The sequence below is a fragment of the Alosa sapidissima genome, chromosome 23 (genome assembly GCF_018492685.1).
Source record: "Alosa sapidissima isolate fAloSap1 chromosome 23, fAloSap1.pri, whole genome shotgun sequence".
Lineage (NCBI taxonomy): Eukaryota > Metazoa > Chordata > Actinopteri > Clupeiformes > Clupeidae > Alosa > Alosa sapidissima.
In genome coordinates, this window is record NC_055979.1 from 11,786,869 (window position 1) to 11,803,282 (window position 16,414).

Below are 16,414 nucleotides of genomic sequence, written 5' to 3' on the forward strand. Positions count from 1 at the left end.
TGAGTGGATGTTTTGGTTGATTTGAGATTTGACACTGAGGGGCAAAAGAGATCTGGTGAAACACTACTGCGCCCTGACAATTTAAATCACCCAGAGGTGATGTGGAATGTAGTTGATTAAACACATACTCACATTTGTGCGCATACACATACACACACACACACACATACACACACACACACACACGCTTGCAATGTGATTTAAAAAGAGTGTAAATGTGTGTGTGTGTGTGTGTGTGTGTGTGTTGGGGGGGGGGGGGGGGGGGTGTACAAGGCAGGAGGGGAGGTGCCATCACATCATTGGCTGTCGGCCATCCATCACGTTAACGGTGGCTAACGAAGATGGATTTCTCTCAGGCGGACACAGTGAGCTGTCAATACTGCGCGCCGCACGCTGCATTCACTTGGCCCTCCTGGACTGGACGAGGCCGACTCCAGGATGAGGGCTGACCCTGCGATAACACCACAGAGGGATGGGTGTGTGCGAGGTTTATATGTGTATATGTGTTTGTGTGTGTAGGTGAGGGAGGGGTAGGAATGGAGAGAAGTATGTGTGTGTGTCTGTGCATCACATAACATCTCAAATGTGTATGTGTGTGTGTGTGTATGTGTTTGTGTGTGTGGCAGGGATATACCACCCGCCTGCCCTTTTGCCTCTGACTAGCCCATAACTCATGAGTTCATGAAATCCCTGTCTAGCAAACTCCCATCAGCGACAACACAACAACTACTGCAACACATGGAGCAGGGAGAGAGAGAACACACAGTGGCTACAAGACAACAACAGTACAAATCACACAGAGTGTGGCTCGAGGGCTAGGGCTACTGAACGGGCAAAGAGCACAGCCCTATCAGGAGCATGCACTGCACAGCATTCTGGGATACATACAGTACAACCACAGGATGGATAGAGGGCGGATCAGGATAAGGAGAAGAAAAGTTATTTCAACTAGCATAGAGTAAACAAGCGGCCACTTCTGATGCAAGACATGAGAATGCCAAATTGAACAACGAGGGAGAAAAAAAACACAGAGGCTGGAAGAAGAAGAAGAAGAAGAAGAAGAAGAAGAAGAAGAAGAGGAGAGCTGAGCGAGAAGTGAATAATGTGAGCATGACACCAAGGCCAGTGTGCAATCACAAGCAATCCAGTAGACATGTCAAGGCCTGCGACTTTAGGGTCTCATTACAGCCTGAACTTCTGATTGTCATGTCACTGTGCACGGGCTGGTAACGGGAATATAAAGCCAAAATAAAAACAAATATACAGCACTGGCTAGCATATAAAGCTAAACACTAGTTGTACAAAGTCGGTGACAGCTTGCCAAATGAGGCAAATATAGTACCATCTTCAGAAATGTACACCAGGCACTGTATATGCATTGGCCACAGTCATCTATGCTGATATATATTTGGCTGTTCTGTTGTCGTCTTTTGTGCTATCTGTAAAAACATGGACAATATGATGTACATGAAACGAGTACAAAACCATTGTATAAAACTTCTCCAATAATTACTGCATGATGAAAAAGCCTGTACAACCTTTCCTGACAAGAAAGACAATTTCATATTTAGACATTCTGGTTTGACAAGCGGAAACATAAAAAAGGGATGAGATTACAGCAAGATCAACTCTTTCCCCCTTGTCAGGAAAAATGTGAAGAAAACTTTCAGCTCTTTTTGAACCTCCAGACTGGGGGAAAATATTTAATGGGTCTATACATAAAAGAGCAACCCCCTCACTATTCTCCTATGGCTCCCCATGCCTGGTTAGCAGCATGCCCTTCCGCTTTAGACAGGAAGATGAAGCCGTACATGACATCCATTCCCTCACCTTCCCTCAGAGTGGGCGAAATAAGCAATGATGTTTTCATCACACATTCCTTGCTTTCCCTAGCCCAATCACACGCATGTTAAGATGTGTCCAGCCTAAAGCAAACAAGGACACGAGAGCTAGCTAGCTCATCCCGTTTGCGTACAGCCATTGGTGACAACACTTAGAGTGAATGTGCCTCGGTGCATTCGTAAAGAATCCTGTCACATTTAAAGTGCATATTTCCTGAGCAATATACCTGCGGAGATCCATCAATCAACAGAACATTTCAAGGAGCATATGTGCTGGTTTCATTTCACCGAGGCTGTTCACCAATGAGAGATAATAAAGAAACATCCATTACGGGTAATTCCTGTCGCTGTTGTACTTATATATTGCATACCATTTCCTTTCTCAGAAGACAATGCACCTAAATCACCTAGGCCAATCCAGAGCATCAGGAGCTCTCCAGAGAAGATAATCCACAGCATGTCTTTTCACATAATGCTCTCCACACCATCTATATTTGGCACAGGGGACTAATCCATCAAGTGTCATTTAGTGCTTCTGACAACTAAATTGGTCCCATTCCTTTCAGCAGAATCACAACAGCCATTACAAAGCTCTTAGAAGTGCGTTGACATATATTTGAAATGACTGTACAGCTTCTCCAAAACTATGTGCATTGATGCCGTGAATCACCTGTTCACATAATGTCTTTTTCGAAGCATGGTATATTATATGATCTTACAGAACACATATTTCCCTCAACAGAGCAAAAAAAAAAAAAAAAAAACATTAGTGTATCAGCGTTACACATGTCCAGCAGAAGATTGGTCCAGCAATCACTGGACAGACATGCTTTTAAAATTGAGTGACACAAAACACAAATCATTCTGAAAGCTGCAATCACATAAACAAACAGAGAGGCATGGTTGGGTGTTTAGCTTATGACAGCTGGAGCATGGAAACATGAAGGGGAGGCCACATGCAGTTTTCAAATAATGAATACATTTAATAATTTATTTAGATACCCTCCTGTGAAAAACAAGTTTTTTAACCTTGCTAACTTGTCCCTATAGTGTCTGCTGTGTTTCAAAAACATCCCATGAGCGAAATAAGCATTCAGTGTTATTGGCCCTTCTTTACTTCTTCATTATTTCTGCTTCTACAGTCAACCAATCACAGCCTCAGTAGGCTATGCGAATCCAAACTGCAGTCCTTTATGACTGGAGGGTAATGAACCAATCCGGAATACTTGAGGGTGGGACAATTCTTCATCAAGCTAGTTAACATGTCAGCTACTGAGTGTATGGAGAGGGGGCAGGGTCAGATAGGTCCCAATTCCCAAAATAAGGAAGAAAGCGTAAAGTTTAAGTTTAAGTGGTTAAGCCATTTTAAGGCCATGAGGGTTTTTTTCATGACAAAACTTCTAAATGTATAATTTTAGAACAGAGTAGAGATTTAGGGGTGTAATAAACTGCTGGAGTCCATCCTTAAAAAGTCAGTGTAGTGAAAGCTGAAACAAAAATGTGGCACAAATCAGAGTCTAGGGGATCTCATGCAAAACGAAAATCAAAAGCCAAAAAGCCGAGAGTAAGGGAGAACAGACAGCATAGAATGAGCAAGCCTCTTATGCCCCTGCCAATCAAAACACCATCATCCACACCTGCGCACACCTGGGCACCATTCACCTGTCACAGACAGAAAGCTTGTTCGAGATGAACTGCATCTGAATGAGCCTGAATTCATACGTCAAGGTGAACTGCTGGTGACTGCAGGGTTGGAGTTTAAAAAGACTGCCGTCAATTCAGACACCTTCTACTTCCTCTAGCTTCGATGAAAACAATGGTCGATCTCGCAGTGTCTGCTTTCTTTGTTACTGACGAAACTGAAGCAATGGAAATACATATGCTTAGGAGATAACAAATCAAAAAAAAAAAAAAAAAAAAAAAATGAGAGAGCAACTGCAGGAGCTGACTGCAAGCGCCTTGCACTCGCCAGGTCTTAAGGTCAGGTGACATATTGACATCCTGGTGATGTCCTGCCATGCCAGAGAAGGTAAGATGATATTTCTTAACCCTTGCAGTAAGTTCAGCATGCATCATGCCCAGTTAGATCTGCGCAGCACTGCATGAAATTGAATGAGCCTCGAGAAGGAGAGAGAGCACGGGTGGGTCAGAGGTATTATCCTTTCAGCATCGACTACAATACTTGCCGTATAAGAAAGGTAGTGAGTGCAGCGTATCTACCAAAAGTCAAAGAAAAGCAAAAGAAAAGCCAAAAGAAAACAACTTAAAGGTGCGATTTGTAGGATTGTTACCGAACGTTCTGTTGGCCAAAATCAAAACACTGGTGAACGTTCTACCAGACGCGAGCCTCTTCTGGGTTGCCAGATGTAATGAAGACTTAGCTAACGTTAGTTGACCTGCAGCTGCTTTAACGTTTCTCCAACCATGACCCAGCTACACATTACGGAAACAGTGAAAACAAAAAATACCTCTCTAACCAACGTAACATACTGTATGTAGCTGAAGTTAACGATGCAGATGAAGTTTAGCATAGGCTACCTGTTGTGGAGAAATATGACCAGCTCTGCGTCAGACTTGATATTCTTCGTTTGACGAAGACGTCACCATCTCAGGAAGCTCCTCCGATGTCCACTTCATTTGTTTCTTGTTTTAATTTTGGAAATGTGCCTGCCTCTTGTAGGCGTTCATGACTACAACTGACAGCTGTTGACAGTTGGCCTTTGCTAATTTGGCAACCCAAATAGGAGGACGCGCTAGCCCATTATTAATACGCTATTCTAGAATTAATCGTTCAAAACATAAACGAAAATTCCAAGAGATTCCGCCCCGTAACAGATTTTTTTTCATGGGTTTTACGGGGTTTCACGGGGTTTCACGGGGTTTCACGGGTTAGAATAATGTTGTCAAATAAGCCATTACTTCAATTCATCGTGTTTCCTCACTCTCTGACAACATATGGTGATCATTTTTGGAATGGTTACAGTTTATTTTCCATGATTTCCTACATACTGGACCTTTAAGCCAGAGAGAAAATAAAACCAAAAGAAAAAGTCACTCACTTTCCACAATGATTCTGCGATCCGTCCAGTCATCATTAATCATCTGTATATTCCCAAAAAGGACGTCACTGAAGAAGATCCGATTGGTCCCCACTGTGTCCTGGCGATAGTCAAAAGCCAGTGCGATGACATTCTTAAAGTAAGCCGGGTTTTCGAAGGCCCTGACGGGGGAGTTGAGGTTCCCCTCGTCAGACAAGTGGACGCTCTTGAGAACAGTTCTCTCGGAGTAGAGCAGGTAGCCTGGGTGCCGGTGGCACCGGAGTCCGTCCTCGTCCAGGTAACCGTGAGCGCAGGCACATGACCGTTTGCCACCACCCAGGTGGAAACACAGCTGTTGACAGGGGTTTCGCCCGCAGGGGTTGGTACCTGAGTAAGGCATGGCACACACACGCACACCCATACAAAGGCGCAACACACACACACACACACACACACACACACACACACACACACACACACACACACACACACACACACACACACACACACACACAGACTATTACTACTACTATAAACTACTGATACTACTACACAATCTTTACCTCCTAAATAAACTACCAAGATGTATTAGATGCATTCTGGAAAATAATTTTTACAGTCAGTCGTACCGTTGAAATGGGCACTACACAGTAGGGGTTTGGTGAGACCCTGATGTATGCAAAGTGCTTTGGGTCAGAGGAGCTCTATGTAAACAGTCATTCATGTGTATCCATTCACTTATTCATGAAAAGAAGAGGAGATGTTTTAGCTGGTTACACATGCCATCAAGATTCCCCTTTGGCTCTCCAGTCCTGATGTTAAACACACCAGCTGCTTATTGCCATCTCATCTCATCTCAACATGCTCACAGCCCAATGAAACAACCTCGGACCATTTGCATTTGAGTCAAAGCCTACTGGGCACTTTAGAAATGAAAACAATGAACAAGGTCATTGAAGGGAACCTCAACCTTTCTCCCGGACTTTGTTAAAGACTTTGACGTCTTTGAGGTTGACTCCGAGGCCGCTGCGGATAGTCTGTGAGTTGCTGGCGTCGTTTTTGGAGCCGCGTCGGATGGAGCCGTCAGCGTGCGCCCTGCCATTCACACACACACACACACACACACCAGGAAGACGGAGAGGAAAAGGAAGTTTGACAAGAGCTAATCAATGGCCCTCGACTAATTAAAATCGAAGAACTCATTAAAACACAGTAGACAGCTGGCCTGACAGAAGGTGGGGAAACCTACCCTTGCGATGACATTGAGCTACATGCAATTTGAATGGGAAGTAAGGACCAGAGAAAAAACGCACACAAAGAAAAGTGTCCCTCTTTCTCTCGTTCTCTCTCTTAGGTAAATTACAAAGCCTTCTTGGGGTTTCCTCTGGTGACCTTGTGCGGAGGCGGCTAATCCTGCGTGTGGCAGAGCAGCTGGTTTTCTGGGCCCCATTTGGCACCAGACACATTTATGGAAAAATAAATTACCTGTCAGACCAGTAGACGTAAGCCCCGAAGACTGCCACGGCAAACAGGTCCACATTGCTGGCTGACAGTACAATCTCTCGATTCGCACCACTCTCAAGGTTGATCCTCTCTATCTTGTCACTGCGGGCATCGCACCAGTATAATTTATTTTCCTGGAATGCAATTTGAAAATAAAGCTCAGTACGGGGGCTGTGTATCACGTTATCGGCACATTTTATTAACAAAAATAATAAGGGGTCAGGGGGTGGGATATGGTTTGGGGATCTGTGGGGATCAGAAGGAGGGTGGAGTGCTGACGGAGGTAGTATTTTTGGGAGGGGAGGTGGGGAGACAGAGGCAGGACTGGAGGGGGAAGGTGGAGTTGGAGGAGGGATGGGGAGGGGATAGGGTTGCACCTCGTAGTCGATGGAGATCCCGTTGGGCCAGGTGACGCCAGAGTTGACGAGCGTGGCTTGATCGGATCCGTCCAGGCGAGCCCTGGCAATGCGAGGGCTCTGGCCCCATTCTGTCCAGAACATGAACCTGTGCGAGAGACCAGCGGGGTTAACTGGAGGAGCGCTCGCAGCGTGTGCACCAGCTTTGTGCCAGGAATGCTCACGTCGTGCCTCACATGCAGAGAGCACACGCTCACCTTGTGCCTCATTTGCCCAGGGACAACGCTCCCCTTGCCCCTCGCAAGCATGGAGCAAAAGCTCACCTTGTGCCTCACAAGCAGAGAGCGAACGCTCATCATGCGCTTGGCACACAGAGAGCCAAGGCTGCATAAATTGGCATGCTGTTGAGCATTGAATAATAATCAGACTCATTTTTCATGTCCCTTTTTGTTCACCCCTGGGGAACTGTTTGATTGATTCACAGGGAATCAAAATTCCTGACATGTAATATTTTTATTTGATTTAATCTGGTGAATGATTAAGTATTTTTTGTTTTTGTTTTCGACACACACCTTCAGATGAAGTCATTTTCCTATTGCATTTGTGCTCATGTAAACATGCCAGTTCAACTATTTAATTTTCCTTGTATGTATTGGGTAAAACAATATATACTTTTTACACTCATTGCCAATTCAGTGCAGATGTTGGAGAACTGAAATTAAACATTAACAAGACTCACTGCTGTCATGCTATTTTCCTCCAACAAAGACTTCATCCTACATTTTTACCCCCTGGCATGTAGAGATCACGAGAGAGCGCTAATGCTGCGGTCAAGATAAATAATACCGCCGCATGCACGCTTCGGCTAATTACACGCGAACTCTCTCGCTTGACGTCACTGGTGTCAGTGGCTCCGAGGAGTAATAGGGAGCTTTTAAGGGGATTTAGGGCTTCTTTACCATAATCCCTACCGGAGCCCCACTTAAGTCACCCAGAAAAGGAACCATTGTTGTTCCCCAGATTCCCCCTTTGAAAGCAGCCATGCGCTGCCTCTACCCTACAACTATCTCAACTACACGCTAAAACAGAGAAAGAAAAAGAAAAGGCTTGAATTCAACATATGATACAGTACCTTTGTTATGCTTTGCTATTATGTGCCATTTTAAGACGCTATGATCAGTGCTAAACATATTAGCATATTCCGGTTATATTGTCACTCTAAAAACTTGAAATTAACATATGTAAGAACAAATTATCAGCAATGCCATAGTATTGTTTCAAATATACACTAAACTATGCTTAGGTAGTGTAGATAGAATGTAACATTGGACAGTACAATATAAAGGATGCTACTGTATGTCAGATACAGTCCATATGGCCCATGCTGTCTATACTTATACACAGTCCATACATTCAGTCAAAGGAAGGTACGCACCCTTTCACTGGGTGCAGTGCAATGGCCCTGGGTTGGTCAAGTCCTTCGGAGATCACCACTGCCCGGTACATACCAGAGAGACGAGCTACCTCTATGAGACTGAAGCCGTGGTCCGTCCAGTAAATATTACCTTTGGAGGCAAAGGAAGAAAGACCCTGAACCGACAGAGAGCACAATAAGTGCAACACAATTCAGCAGCACAGAAAATCAATCACTTCCACACACACACACACACACACACACACACAAGCACATGCACACACACACAACCACACACACACACACACACACACACACACACACACACACACGCACACACACACACACACACACACACATGCACTCTCACACACACACACACACACACACACACACACACACACACACACACACACACACACACACACACACACACACACACAAGCAGAAGCCTACCTGCGATCCAGTCCACGGCTATGCCCTCTACTCTCCCGAGCCCACTGGTGATGATGTCCTCACGCCAGGTCTGATCACGCTTGGCTCGGGAGATCTTGTTTAAACCCATGTCTGTCCAATACACTGTGTCATTACCTAGGGAGGAAGCACACATGACACCCTAGTAATAATGCTAAGACAAGAACAGATCAGAGATCATGTCAAAGCTAGTGACACAAGCTCAACTACCTTCAGAGACTAGAGTGCTAAATTAAAATAAAAGGCATTTATTTCATCTTTATATATTGTTTATGATGTTATGTACAGGTTGTGCATAGAAGTATGTATCAGGTTCCAGGTGCCATCTTACATATTACTTTCTAAGTACAAATAAAAAATCACAGAACGGGGGGAAAGCAAGACGATGATGAGCTATGCACAGACGCATTTGATAGACATCCGTGGCACCCAATAAATGGATCTGGGCATTTTTTTCAAATACGAGAAAATGAACGTTTGGTTCCCAGACCACGTCTCATTGAGAAGTGGTGGCGCTAGCCAGGCTAGTAGAATGCAGCCACACTGTCCAGTTCTATATATACAGTCTATGGTTTTAATCGCTACAACTTGTCTTGTTTGTAGAACTACTTTCTTCCAACACATATCAGCGAGTTTACATACATATTCCTCCAATAAAAAATATTTTTGGTAAACACAGTTGGTTTCCCTAAATTCGACTGTCCTGTCATTTGTTTGAAACATCTCTATTTGCCAGATTCTCTCCAGACGTTGACACTGAGTGGAATGTGAGCATCAAAGCATTCGGTGGCATATGCATTTGCACAGCGCATGCACCTCCAGTCAAGCGCAGTCATGTTCCTGATGGGCTCAGTCACACTACTGTCACACTCGAGAGGACACACTGAAGGTGACATAAGCACACACACACACACGCACACACGCACACACGCACACACGCACACACGCACACACGCACACACGCACACACGCACACACGCACACACACACACACACACACACACACACACACACACACGCGCATACCCACTGCATACCCACTGCATCAGTGTCACAGCACTTTGACACGTACCGGCATGGAAGTCCAGCCCCACAGTAAACACTGTACCCGTGACTGGCATCAGGGTTTCCGAGTTATCACCGGGGTCCAGAGGCAGACCCCTGATGCCCTCATGAACAGAGTAGAGCAGGAACGAGCCAACTCCTAGCCGGTGGATGAGACGGAGGTGGGGTGGGGGAGTGGATGGGGGGGGGGGGGGGTAGAGACAGACAGAGGGGGCAGGTAGAGAAAGAGTGTGATTGAAAGACAGGCAGGGTAAACAGGAAGCGTTACTTAATGTTGTTACTTTTAATGTATTTGTTTTTGTCTTGATCTTTCACAACCCTTCTATTTATATATAGTTTTCAGAGTAATATCTGAGGCAATAACAGCATTTTCTCTGCACCCATCAGTTAGTGGAGCGGTTCTTGGTCCGCACCTTCACATGACACGCGATCGCTCTTGAGGTTGTAGCCCATGGTGCAGGCACAGGTCCGCGATGTTTCGGACATTGGGAAACAAAGCTGCGAGCAGCCACCATTCTTCACCTGACAAGGGTTTCGCCCTGCCACAAAACACACACACACACACACACACACACACACACACACACACACGGTATTACACCTCCACATAATTTGAATCTTTACAGCATCTTTACACTCTGCAAGCCAGTCTGACACTGGATTTCCTGTTTCTCACACCTAATAAGAGGCAGTGAACATTCCTCCTGACAGGACATTTCCTGTCCCTGACACCACAAAGTGACACATGCTCTAATGAAACTTCATCTCTTCAGAGTTTAGACTATACAGAGGTACACAGAGGTATGGTTAGACATGCCTGTGTGTTTGCTTGTCTGTGTGTGTGCGCATGTGTGTGTGTGTGTTTCAAGACAGCACAAGGATTGTGCTTTTGTTCCAGAGATGTCCCATCACAGACACAGCTCACTGTGCTCATTTCAAACAGAGTAACGAGACACGTCCACCCCCCAAAGAAAGCCCCCCCACTCCTCAATCCCCCGCCTCCACCCTTGCGGTCGGCATCAGAGAGATAAATGGACTGGCTAATTGGTCGCAGGAAGTTTTTTTTTTCCTTTCATTTTTTTGGGGAAGTAAAAAGATTTACCTTGAAGACTCCTTAATTGGCTTTTTTTTTTTATCCTAATGGTACTTTTAGAGGATCGCCGGCACTGTCGTTAATGGAGGGGTCATTAATATGGATGATTGGGCAGCCTGGGTGAGTCACTGCCGCTGAGCAGGCTGACTCCTTACTGTACTTAACCCCAGAGCCACCACCGCTCTGCAGAGCTAATTCCTCTTGATGTGGATCTGTCTTTCTCGCCGCTACGGCACTCTCTGAATGCAGGCACTGCACAATTAGGCTTAACGTGATATCATATAGCCCTTTATATTGCATTGCAGCAATTTCTTAAGTGTGAGTCGAAGCCTTTGCAGGATCTTACTAAGTAGACTTTATGTCAGGGTCAAATGTATGTGAATGAAAAGATAGATGTTATTGTGTGTGTGTCTCTCTCTCTCTCTGTGTGTGTGTGTGTGTGTGTGTGTGTGTGTGTGTGTGTGTGTGTGTGTGTGTGTGTGTGTGTGTGTTGTGTATGAAAGCAGGTTTGAATGTGTGAGAACTGTATGTTCAAGAAGTGGAGTGAGTGAGTGTACTGTATGTGACTGTGAATGCACATTTCAATGTGTGCACGTTTTGTGTGACCGTGTTTACCTGTCTGGCCTTCCTCATCGTACACCTTCATGTGGACCACCCCAGTCGTCTTGTGCCTCATGATGACCGTGCTCCTGCCATCCAGCTTGTCCACCGTTCCCATCTGAGCCGATATGTCATCTGCCCACCACAGCTTGCTTCCTGAAACGCATGTACCAAATCCCTTAGCTGAATGGACAAACGACTGACCGTAATGGCCAGTGATGGATGGAACAGGTAACTCATGGGAATGGTAAATCGATATAGCCACATGTCCACACAGTGATATCCAAAAGGAAGTTTTGTTTTCACACTATGTAGGTAAGTACATCACCCATTTCCCTTGAGATGGCTTTCATATAAGATTATTTAGGAGGAGACATTGCTTGTGTGTGTGTGTGTGTGTGTGTGTGTGTGTGTGTGTGTGTGTGTGTGTGTGTGTGTGTGTGTGTGCACCTTCTGCATGTTTCCTAGGTGACGGATGGCCAGACTGATAGAATGTACAATCCGCTACATGGCTGCGCTTTGTGAGACGACAGCAGGCTTTGATATGGATTATTCTGAGCAGGAGGGCGAGACCAGACAGAAATACACTCAGCGATTGTGTCAGAGAGAGAGAGAGAGAGAGAGAGAGAGAGAGAGAGAGAGAGAAAGAGTATGAGAGGGAGGGGAGGAGAGAAAAGAAGAGAAAAAAAGTGATAGTGAGAGAAAGGGAGTGAAGGACAAGAAAGCAAAGGAGAGAGAGTGTGTGTGTGAGCGAGAGAGAGAGAGATAGAGAGAGAGTGAGAGAGAGAGAGAGAGAGAGGGGTAGGGGTGAGGTGGAGAAAGAAAGAGAAAGATATGGGGAATGACAAAAGGGTGACAGAGAGTGTGAGAGAGATATAGATGTGTGTGTGTGTGTGAGAGACAGAGAGAGAGAGAGAGAGAGAGAGAGAGAGGGAGGAGTGTGGTTCTTGCAGAGGATCTGGGCAGCCAGAGGGGATTGGGGATGCGGTGAGACTCGTCCTGCCTCCTCATTACACATGAGCTGAGCTAGCCGCCATCATAGACCTAGACCTCCACACACACACACACACAGAAAATCACAACCATACACACACACACACACACACACACACACACACACACACACATCATCGCCTTAATACTTACAAACCCACTCAGGCAAGACCAATCAACAAAAACAGAGCAGCTAACAAAAGCACCCCCCCCCCCCCCCCCCCCCCTCAAACATACATATACCGATCTATCACACATAAATAAACACACACACGCATGCACACATACAGTACATCTTGCCTTCCCTCCAATGCACACAGACACTTCTCTCGTACGCAATCTCCTGAACACAATCTCTAACTGCCCTCTTTCTCTCCTGCTCAGTCTCTTGCACCCTCTTTCTGGATGTCTCTTTTGAAATGCTAGACACACACGCACACACACACGCACAAACACACACAGACACACACCCCTATCTGGATGTGTTGTCCAGATCCAGACTCCCTATCAGCCAGTTGTCTGTCTCTCTCCAACAGTCTGTTTCTTGCACTCACACTCTCTCAAATATGTTTTATTTCATTTCCACTCTAGCAGTATCGGCTTGAATGAACTGCACAGAGCCAACGCCAGATTATTCTTGGCTCTGAGCCCACAATACAGCTATCAGCGGACAACAGAAGCACAACACGAGATGGGCAGCATGTCGGTGTCGGTGTGTGTGTGTGTGTGTCTCTGTGTGTGTTTGTGTTTGTGTGTGTGTGTGTGTGTGTGTGTGTGTGTGTGTGTGTGTGTGTGTGTGTGTGTGTGTGTGTGTGTGTGTGTATGTGTGTGTGTGTGTGTGTGTGTGTGTGTGTTGAGGGGGAGGATTGGAAGGCTGACAAGAAAACAGGTACAACAAGAAGATTTACTGAGCAGTCTCTTCCAGTGAGACTTCCAGCACACTGGATCTCCAAACACTTGACAGCGACAGAAGTGCTTTTTTACCAACAAGTGGACAAAGCCCTCATTTCAGAAACCACTCTCTCAAACGGACACATGCGTCAGACAGAGATTCTGACTTTCAATTACAGAACGAGGAATTTGGAGGCTGCATCAATAATTAACCACCTCCCGTCTCATGTAATGTTCCTCTGGGAGAAGACGAGCATAACGAGGTTAATTAAGTATAGACACAAAACAAACTGCCTGGCCAAGAGCAGACGTTACGCAGAGGAGACTGAGAAAATGAACATGGCCGACTGTCTCAGACGTGACTTGTGAGCCATGTGATTGGGCAGCCCATAGCTGTCTCCACAGAGTAATGATGGACATCATACAGTGCTATGTGATTGGGCAGCCCATAAGTGTCCCCACAGAATAATGATGAACATCATACAGTGCTATGTGATTGGGCAGCCCATAAGTGTCCCCACAGAATAATGATGGACATCATACAGTGCTATGTGATTGGGCAGCCCATAGGTGTCCCCCCAGAGTAATGATGTTCAGGGATTGGAAAAATGACAAATGAATAACAACCACTCATGAATGCAGGCAAGAAGACATAAACCAAAGCATCACCTTATTTTCATATACAAGTGCACATGGAACAAAAAAATCAATTAGACACTCATTAATTATATTCAAGGGAATTTGTCATTATGAAAACTGACAATGAGGACAATGAGAAATGTGAGACAATGACATTGTGGGATTCTCAATTACAGAACACACACACACACACACACACACACACACACACACACACACACACACACACACACACACACACACACACACACACACACACACACACAGATGTTTTCACACATTCATGCATGGCATAAAACAACGTGGTTACGGTTATGATTCAGAAAAGCTCCTCTCCTCACACAGAGACCCAAGCGAACCTGCCTAATTGAGCTGGTGAGGAGTGGTCCTTGTTTCACTCTAGTTTATCACCAGATGGCTGGGTGTCAGAGTGGATGCCTTCAGCTTTACAGCTTTAAAGATACCATCTGGGTAACACTACAATGACTTACCATCAGGCTTGATGAAGGGGCAGGTGTGTCTCAGGTGGGGACATCCCTATACCTATGGTACCAAGTACAGTTTTGATTTGCCGTCATGTTTTCTGTTTTGTCGTTGTGTTTGGCACTTCAGGGCCACCGTAACCAAGTCCAGCTTTTACGTTTTAATTGTGACAGCACTAGCTGTGTTCCCATAGCCCATAACATATTGCTTTATTCAAGCAAATTCATGAAAATGTGGCTGAAGAACGTATACTGTAATCAAGGGAGGCGCTATGAGCAGCTGGGGGACCAAAATATAAGGTTGTCAAGACACTTATGGAAACAAATTCCATTTCTAACATAAACTAATTCCCATTAACCTTAGTGTGTCATAATACCTTATGCCAATTGAGACTTAATCCACACTGCAAAAAAAAAAGCAATTAGCAAAAACATGCATTCCATTAATTGCTGTTCTTGCATATACATTGAATTCGTAAGCCATTTTTAAGTGTTTCCAGACAGGATTTCTTCTTTCTTATTTGAATAGTCAAAATTCATAATACAAAGTTGGATGGAAAGCCAGCTAGTGATAACATGTCAGCTGTGTCCAAATTAGCATCAAAGAGAAGCAGTGAAATGTAGAGTTAGTCCACAGTCTGACTAATGAACACAAAGGGATGTGAACTAATGGACTATATGTCAGCTGGCCACCACTGCTTGGCTCCTGAAAAACATGTAGAAAATCACTAGGGTGAATGGACTAATGACTGAAGCCAGGCTAATGAACACAAAGGCATTCGAACTAATGGACTAAATTGGAGAAATGCAGGGTCACTAATAAGAATCTGAATAGGCCTATAACTAATCATCCTTTCAACGGCCTCTTTAGCGCTAGTACTGTATGTCTCACAGCATGTAACATCCAGTCAGGCTTCCACTTGCTTTGTTGTTGCTGCCGCTGTTTCTTTTGTGATGGCACAGACTAAACCTCCATCAGGACCTCGAGCGCTACGTGGCTTTTCAGCCGAACAGTGCTAAACTCACTCAGACAGAGACGTATCAGGGGCAATTCTGCAACCAGTGTGTTTGGTATACCAGAGCAGCGCCACTTAGACAGAAACCAGACGCGCGAGCACACAAGCGGCAGACGACACACGAAAAACTTTTCAGAGCGCGTGTTATGCAGAGGGACTGGAGCAAGGGGAAATCAGAGTGGTGGCGCCCGAGAAGAGAGCCCCATTTTCAAAGCCTATCTGCAGAACAGAGGAGACTGATGGAGCTGGGACCAGACACATTATTCCGAGTGCGGCAAAAAAAAAAAAGAGACAATGGAAAGTGGTGGGAAAACAAGAGAGTCTTGCAGCTGTCAAAGTCATTTGTATTCAACAAAGGAGAAACACTCCAGATTGTATTGGAGATTGTAGTCCTGATTGTACATTTTGAAGACAGAATTGCATACACAAAAAAAGTAAGGAAAAACGACTGAAAGCTATCTTGGACCAGGAGAAAAACCACAAAAAACGATAAACAAAAATGATCTCGACCCTAACAAAGTTACAAAAAACAGCGACAGCGAACTGAAACATCATATACCTTCATTATGTGGTTTGCGTTGCATATCCAATCAATTAACAAAGCAAATAATAGAGTTTTCAGTGAGTGTGTTTGTTAAATCACAGACATGAGCAGTGGTTGGGCCTGACACTGTGATTCTGGGCTCAATGAGGCGTGAGACTGGGGTGGCCAGTGGCATGCTGGCTAAACAGCTTTATTCAGGAGCCACTATACTGGCACTAATTAATCTCTCCACTTCACACTCAATCAATACACAACATCACACAACTGCAAACAAACACACACACACACACACACACGCACACACACACACACGCACACAAACACACACACAGACACACAAACACACACACACAGTCACTCACTCACCCATGATGGCCAGCGCGGTGGCTTTCATTAACTCTTTCTTCATGGCCTCGATCACCTCCAGGCCTCCTCCGTCCAGGCTGCAGCGGTTGATGGTGCCGT

General features: G+C 45.2%; 1 protein-coding gene across 5 annotated transcripts in view; it reads right to left on the reverse strand.

The window, feature by feature from the left end:
* LOC121698669 (low-density lipoprotein receptor-related protein 1B-like) overlaps window positions 1–16,414 on the reverse strand; it is a 253,521-nt gene that overhangs the window by 123,747 nt on the left and 113,360 nt on the right. For all 5 annotated transcript variants that reach the window (XM_042080972.1, XM_042080973.1, XM_042080970.1 and 2 more), the window contains 10 exons: window positions 16,316–16,414; window positions 11,400–11,540; window positions 10,105–10,230; window positions 9,699–9,830; window positions 8,609–8,743; window positions 8,174–8,303; window positions 6,760–6,886; window positions 6,365–6,516; window positions 5,850–5,974; window positions 4,901–5,266 (listed from right to left, as the gene is read on the reverse strand). The exon at window positions 16,316–16,414 is cut by the window's right edge and continues 51 nt beyond it. In XM_042080972.1, the coding sequence (XP_041936906.1) occupies window positions 4,901–5,266; window positions 5,850–5,974; window positions 6,365–6,516; window positions 6,760–6,886; window positions 8,174–8,303; window positions 8,609–8,743; window positions 9,699–9,830; window positions 10,105–10,230; window positions 11,400–11,540; window positions 16,316–16,414 (1,533 nt within the window). The remainder of the gene's footprint in view (window positions 1–4,900; window positions 5,267–5,849; window positions 5,975–6,364; window positions 6,517–6,759; window positions 6,887–8,173; window positions 8,304–8,608; window positions 8,744–9,698; window positions 9,831–10,104; window positions 10,231–11,399; window positions 11,541–16,315) is intronic.